At 47.7% G+C, this 7,041-nt stretch overlaps 1 protein-coding gene across 2 annotated transcripts in view; it reads left to right on the top strand.

Annotated features, from left to right (window-relative positions):
- Window positions 1-7,041, top strand: part of GLDN (gliomedin) — a 57,729-nt gene extending 50,688 nt beyond the window's left edge. For both annotated transcript variants that reach the window (XM_018054194.1, XM_018054196.1), the window contains 3 exons: window positions 925-1,050; window positions 2,052-2,202; window positions 5,000-7,041. In XM_018054194.1, the coding sequence (XP_017909683.1) occupies window positions 925-1,050; window positions 2,052-2,202; window positions 5,000-5,477 (755 nt within the window). In that variant the 3' untranslated portion in view covers window positions 5,478-7,041. The remainder of the gene's footprint in view (window positions 1-924; window positions 1,051-2,051; window positions 2,203-4,999) is intronic.

Genomic DNA, 7,041 nt, shown 5'->3' on the forward strand with positions numbered 1-7,041 from the left:
TCAAAGTTTCTGCAAGTCACATGGAGCAGTCATCACCATGAAGGATTTGGGTACTTTTCTAGATATTTAGAAAGTGAAAGTGTTAGTCTCTCAGTCATGTCTGACTCTTTGTGACCCCACTTACTGTAGCCAGCCAGGCTCCTCTGTCCATGGAATTCTCAGGCAGGAATACTGGAGTGGATTACCATTTCCTTCTCCAGGGGATCTCTCTACCCAGGGATTGAACCCAGGTCTCCCACATGGCAGGCAGATTCTTTACTGTCTGAGCCACCATATGAACATGACTTCAGTTCAGTTCAGTTCAGTTACTCAGTCATGTCTGACTCTTTGTGACCCCATGGACTGCACCATGCCAGGCTTCCCTGTCCATCGCCAACTCCCAGAGTTTACTCAAACCCACGCCCATTGGGTCGATGATGCCAGCCAACCATCTCATCCTCTGTCGTCCCCTTCTCCTCCTGCCTTCAATCTTTCCCAGCATCAGGATCTTTTCCATTGAGTTAGTTCTTCATATCAGGTGGCCAAAATATTGGAACTTCAGCTTCAGCATCAGTCCTTCCAATGAATATTCAGGACTGATTTCCTTTAGGATGGACTGGATAGATCTCCTTGCAGTCCAAGGGACTCTTCTCCAACATCACAGTTCAAAAGCATCAATTCTTCAGCCTGCGCTCATAAAATCAGCTCCTGAAAATATCTCTGAAGACCTGTTCTACCAGTCCCCCACTTCTGCCTCCACTGAGGACAGCGTGCCTCATTTCTGCTCTCCACCCTTAGCTCCTTTCAGGGGATGTGGAAAGTCAGCAGCTGCATCAGCACATGATTTAATCCTTGTAGAGGTAGGTGGCAAGTGCCAATGGCAACTGCCAGTTTGTAGGTGACAGTCATAACTGGGAGGTGAGTAACTTTCTCTTCTTTTGATAGAATCCATGATCACATCCATTGGAAATCCAATACAAGTGTTGAAAGTTAAAGAGACGTTTGGGACTTGGATAAGAGAGTCTGCTAACAAGAGTGATGAACGCATCTGGGTGACTGAACATTTCTCAGGTGCTTTTACTTGGCAGATAATCCATATCTCTGTCGTAATTTTATCTTTCCTCTGTTGCCTCCGTTCAGGCTTATCCTGTTTCTGTGTCTGAAATCCTTGCTCACTGGTGTAACAGAATTGCTTTTTTATAATTTTAGAAAGCCCAAATGAGTGGGCAGAATGCTCTTCTCAGTTGAGCACACTGGTGACAAACCTCACAGTTCAGATAATAGGGACATGACCAGGGTACCTCCACTGTAGCTTTTTGGCAAAGTGTCCGGGAGGAAACAAATAGCATCCTGACTGATAAACCCTTTATAAACCCTGAAACCATAATGAAGAAGAAATGCCAGAGACATTTTTTTTTTTTTTGCACAGGCTCTCTTTCTTTAAGGAGAATCCTTTTGGCCACTTTTCTCAGATACTGCAGTATCTGAGAGCCCAGGGGAGTGGGTGAGGTACCATCTTGAAGGTCTACTGCACCACACTGTCCCAAACAGATGTGGTCAGGAATTGCAGTGGCCCCAAGCCGGAAGAGGCCTGGCCATGCCTACTAGTCAGAGCAACAGCTCAGACATGCTACTTTGGTTTCATCCAGGCACACTCATCAGCTGCCAGTAACTGTCCAGATGACCAGCTGAAAGGGAATCTGTGACTCTAAAGGGAAGAGCAAGGCCATTGAGGCAGCATGGCCCCCTTGGAGTGCAGTGGTGGGAGGTGACCGCACAGGTGCTCTTCACAATGCAGGCCCGTGGCAGTCTGGCAGAAAAGTTGATGAAATTGTAGGGGAGGGCATGGTACCGTTTTCCTGGGAGGAGCAAAAGCAACTCTGGTTACTGTGTTCAAAAGATGGTTCAGGAATCCACGGAAGAGAACTGGCCTTGGGGTTTGGGAGCCTGGGATCTTGAAACTGGACAAGGACCCTTGCAGGACGTCTGAGTCTCACCTTCTGTCCTTTTACCCCTCTTCCCCCGACTCACCTCCGAGCTGTGACTGCCTTTCCCTGATTTCCCTCCTACAGGCATCAGGGTGAAGGAATTCGAAGACCAGCCCTCACTGCTGAACGGCAGTTACACGCTCATCCACCTCCCGTACTATTTCCACGGCTGTGGGCACACTGTTCACAATAACTCTCTCTACTACCACAAGGGAGGCTCCAACACCATAGTGAGGTGAGTCCTTCAGGGCCCCGCTGCCCCTCCTCACCCATCCCAGCTAGCACCTACTGTGCGTGGCGCTTTAGTCACACTTCAGCTACTTAAGGGAAGGGACTGTGGGTCTACCCTCTTTATGTTCCTGGGGCCTGGCACACAGCCAGAGGTCAGTCAGGGTTTGCTGACTGAATGAACCGCAGGCCACAAGGAGTGAGCCCCCATTGCATTTATTGCTGGTCTGGAACCAAGTGTAAGTTCAGGGCCAGCGAGAAGGAGGCTGGGACTGATGGGGGGGTCGGGGGCGGGGGTGGGGGCACGCAGAAGCTTTCTTACCCTTTAGGAAAGAAAGCAGAATCCAGGCCTCCCTCTGGCAGGAAGGTGTCATACCCCCAAATCAGTTTTGTTCTGAAAACTGTTGGGTGTGAAGAATTTCGTGTCACAGCTGAGATCTCTGAGCACTAGAGACTGCAAGGCCTTCAGGTGGTTCTTTCGTCCCGACAGAGCCCTCACCAAGCCGCCTCCACACGCCCTCCATTTTCCCATGGGCAGGAGAGGTGGCCACCCAGGTAGTCGGGGCCCAGGACAGCGGCCCAGGCTTCCTGGCTCCACACAAGAATTGCTAAAGGTTGTCTGCATGGCTCAAGAAGAAATCAAGTCCTGGGCTTTAGAAGCAGATGTCATCTTGGGCAAATCAATGGAGCAGTGAACTCAATCAAGTTCCAACCCTCCCACCTACTTATTTGTGACCTCAGAGGAGAGACACCACTTCTGGTAATTTCTGTGTCCTCACTACAAATGGAAAGATGGATGAGAACCTCTGCAGCCCTCCAACTGTACTCCCATTGGAAATGACAATTCCAGTGTTATGAAAGCTGTGGTCCTCATTATTCCAAACAAGAGACCTGTATCTTGAGGGAGGACTGGATTCCCTCATGGGCATGGGCTTGCTAGTACATCATGTGGTCAAACCAACCACGTCAGACACACACGTCAGCTGTGGCTGGAGGCACCCCCTCCTGTGCCTCTGCACCACCTCCCCCCCTGGGTTCCCTCACCACCTCAGCACCTCCTGGCTACCTCATCTAGACAGAATCTTGCACTAAAAGAAAGAGATAACTGACCCGCCACCCATCCAGAAGCCCTCTCTCCCCACACACTGCTTTCTGTGACATTTGTTCCCATTCAGTCCCATGGCTACCTGCATGTGAACATGTGCCAAGTCGCTTCAGTTGTGTCCGACCCTTTGCGACCCCATGGACTGTAGCCCACCAGCCTCCTCTGTCCATGGGATTCTCTAGGCAAGAATACAGAGTGGATTGCCATTCTCTCCTCCAGGGGATCTTCCCAGCCCAGCAATCCAACACACATCTCTTTTGTCTCCTGCCTTGGCAGGCAGGGTCTTTACCACTAGGAAGCCTTGTGGCTGCCATATATAGAGCCACCCAGGTGGCACAGTGGTAAAGAATCCACCTGCCAAACAGGCTCAGTCAAAGCTGTTCAATCTATGGGAAGATTCCCTGTAGAAGGGAATGGCTACCCACTCCAGCATTCTTTCCTGGGAGATCCCTTGGACAGAGGAGCCTGGCAGGCTACACTGCATGGGATCACAAAAGGGTCACACATGACTGAGCAACTGAGAGCAGTTACGTGGGGTATTCTGGGGTAAATGAGGCCCAGAGGAGGATTGGCCACCCTAAGAAAGAGTGGCTTCTAATGACACTAAGCTTGTGTGAGGTTAGAACAACTATACTGGGGCCCTGCTCTAGTGCCTGGCTACAGTCTGGGAGGAGAATCAGAGGCAGACTGGAATTAGACCCTTTTTTGCTGGAAGAGACGAGCCTCTTCAAGAAAAGCAACTGTAAGCGCCAGTATCAGACAGGGACCCAGTGGCAGTCCTGAATCCCTGGCATTCAGAGGAAGGGAGCCCTGAGAGCAGAGATGGGCATGAAAGACCTTCTCAAGCCCTCACTCTTATCTAGTTTCTTTTCAGATTTACTTCAGGATTTCTTAACTGGTTTCAAGCTTGCTGTACTCCAGTGCAGACCCACAGCTCCGCGCCTGTCACAGTTCTGCTGCTGCCCAATGGCGCCCTCTGGTGTTTTTCTTTTCTTTTAACCTTGAGTCCCTGAATTTTCATTCCTGAAGCTGAATCAAAATCCACTTTGCTATGATGTAGGTTTGGAGTCTGCCAGATCAAACAGCCTCCAGGAGCTGAGGGGCATGGGGTTTCACGCCGTCACTTCATTGATCTCCTTGTTTACCAAAGAAAGAAAAGTGACTTCACAGCCATGACTTTGCTACTTCACTTCTCAGCTGCTGACTTCCTTCATTGAGCCTGCTGTGAAATTTTTATCTTAAAACTCCAGCATGGAGTAGAGGAATCACCCCAAATGTGGAGATCAAAAGCCTGAGTTTAAACTGCTTATCTGTATTCCTGAGCTGGTCACATCTCCTTTTCTCATTAGTAAAATGAAATGACAGACTAGATTATCTTTTAAGGCCCCTTGCAGCTTTGAGGGGGCATATCAGGAGGTGAGCAGACACCTGAGGATTCAGGAAGTGAGGACTTTTACCAGGGTCACATGGTTAGTAGGTGGACACTGAGATGCAGTCACCAGCCTCTACATCCGCACTGCTCACGGTGTTGCAGATGTAATAGCAGAATGAGCACAACCTGCAACTTACTAGAAAGGCAGAATCCCAGGCCCCACCCTAGGTGAACAGAGGAGCCTAAAAACCACACTTGTCCTAAAAACCACGCTTGTCCGTAAAAATGGTGTCTCATATCTACTTTTTTTTCTTTTACACATTTCAGGTTTGAATTTGGCAAAGAAACATCCCAAACTCTGAAGCTTGAAAATGCCTTGTATTTTGATCGAAAATACCTCTTTGCGAATTCCAAGACGTACTTCAATTTAGCTGTAGATGAAAAGGGCCTTTGGATTATCTATGCTTCCAGCGCGGACGGCTCAAGCATCCTTGTTGCACAGCTGGAGGAGAGGACCTTCTCCGTGGTGCAGCACATCAACACTACATACCCCAAGTCCAAGGCTGGCAACGCCTTCATCGCCCAAGGGATCCTCTATGTCACTGACACCAAAGATACGAGGATAACGTTTGCCTTTGATCTGTTAGGAGGGAAACAGATCAATGCAAACTTTGCTCTAAGAACTTCGCAGTCTGTTCTTGCCATGTTATCATACAATATGAGAGACCAGCATTTGTATTCTTGGGAAGATGGCCATTTAATGCTTTATCCTGTGCAATTTCTGTCAGCCGCATTACACCAGTGATAGGAAGCCTTCTATTCCCCTCAGTAAATTTCAGCTGTTCTCTGGTACCATGTGTGTCCCAATAGGAAACTTGTCTTTAAGGGCGGTCAGGTAATTAGCTGTCATAATCGCACGACATGGGCGCTTATGTGGTGTTTCCCCTTTAATTCTGATTCTGTAGGGGGAAATAACAGACTGGAACTCAAAGATGGCTGGCATTTGGTAATTCCTTCACAAACTAGCTGGGCAAGTTACCTCTGCCTCTTTAGGTCTTGTTTTTCCCACTGGTAATATGAAAGGGCTGGCTAAGCTGATTGGTAAGGTTTCCTTACCTGTAGGGAATTCTGTGATTCCTAGCTGTTGCTGCTCTCGCAACTTTTATGTATTTGGTTTTGGATTTTATTTTTGGCTTTTAGCCATGGCTGAGCAGATTTACCTCTGAGTTGATCAGCCTGGTGGCCTGAGCAATAAATTCCTTAGTGCCGACTTATGTTTATTGTTTTGGAAGTTGCACTGACCCTTTAAGGCTGTTGAGGTACCTTATTACCCCTAACTTATTACCTTTCTCTGCATCTTCACCTGCCACCAGAGCGTCAAAGTGGGCATCATCCTTAGCTCCTGATTACCCCGCCAAAATTAGCCAAAGCCAGGAATAGCTGCCTGCATTGAAGCAGAAACAGGCGCTTCTGGATTCCTGTCAATTTCTGACCATGCCGACCTGCAGCTGGGCTCGTAAACATTGAATCTGCAGGTCTTGCAGGGTCTTTCTGCCCTAGATCTGGATCTGCTCTCAGAGCAAACACTGTGCAAGTGGACATTAATCCAGCGAGAACCTTGAGAGGCACTTTGCAGTTTTCAGAAGAAAGGTGCCATTCGTGGGTATTATCTAGAACAGGGATGGGCAAACTGTGACCCTTGGGCCAAAGGCAGCCCATCATTTCTGTAAATAAAGTTTTATTCAACACAATCAGAGGCATTTGCGTATTATCACAGTCACCGGCGTATTATAGGCTGTGACTACTTTTGCTGTATACTGGCAGTGTTGAATCACTCTAAGAAAGTTGAGTAACAGCTCCCCAAACCTAAAACATTTATTTTCTGGCCCTTTACAGCAGTAGTTTGCCAACCCCTGATCTAGAATAGTAAAGTGAGCCTGATTCTTAGAAGGGCTTATTCACCTGAGCCTGTTTGTTATATTTTTTTTTGTTTCAGACTAAAAAGTGGTCATTTATATGCTTTGAGTTTATAGTAAAGCGCAAGGGTGAGAACAGCATAAAATTAAGTGTGTCCCCCAAAAGAGCAGTTGATGAACTGTTCTTACCCTAATGTAGTTTTTCTTTTTAATATATGTTATCTGGCTTTTTTCTCCTTGTGACTTTTTAAAAATTTTTAATTGGTGGACAATTACTTTATAACTACCCAAATATAGTTTTAAAGAATGTGATCTGGTCCCTTTGGATGCCAGGAGAAAATCCAGTTTAACTTGCTCCTAGTTCAGTTCAGTCGCTCAGTTGTGTTTAACTCTTTGCAACCCCATGAACCGCAGCACGCCAGGCTTCCCTGTCCATCACTAACTCCCAGAGCT

The sequence above is a fragment of the Capra hircus genome, chromosome 10 (assembly GCF_001704415.2).
Source record: "Capra hircus breed San Clemente chromosome 10, ASM170441v1, whole genome shotgun sequence".
Lineage (NCBI taxonomy): Eukaryota > Metazoa > Chordata > Mammalia > Artiodactyla > Bovidae > Capra > Capra hircus.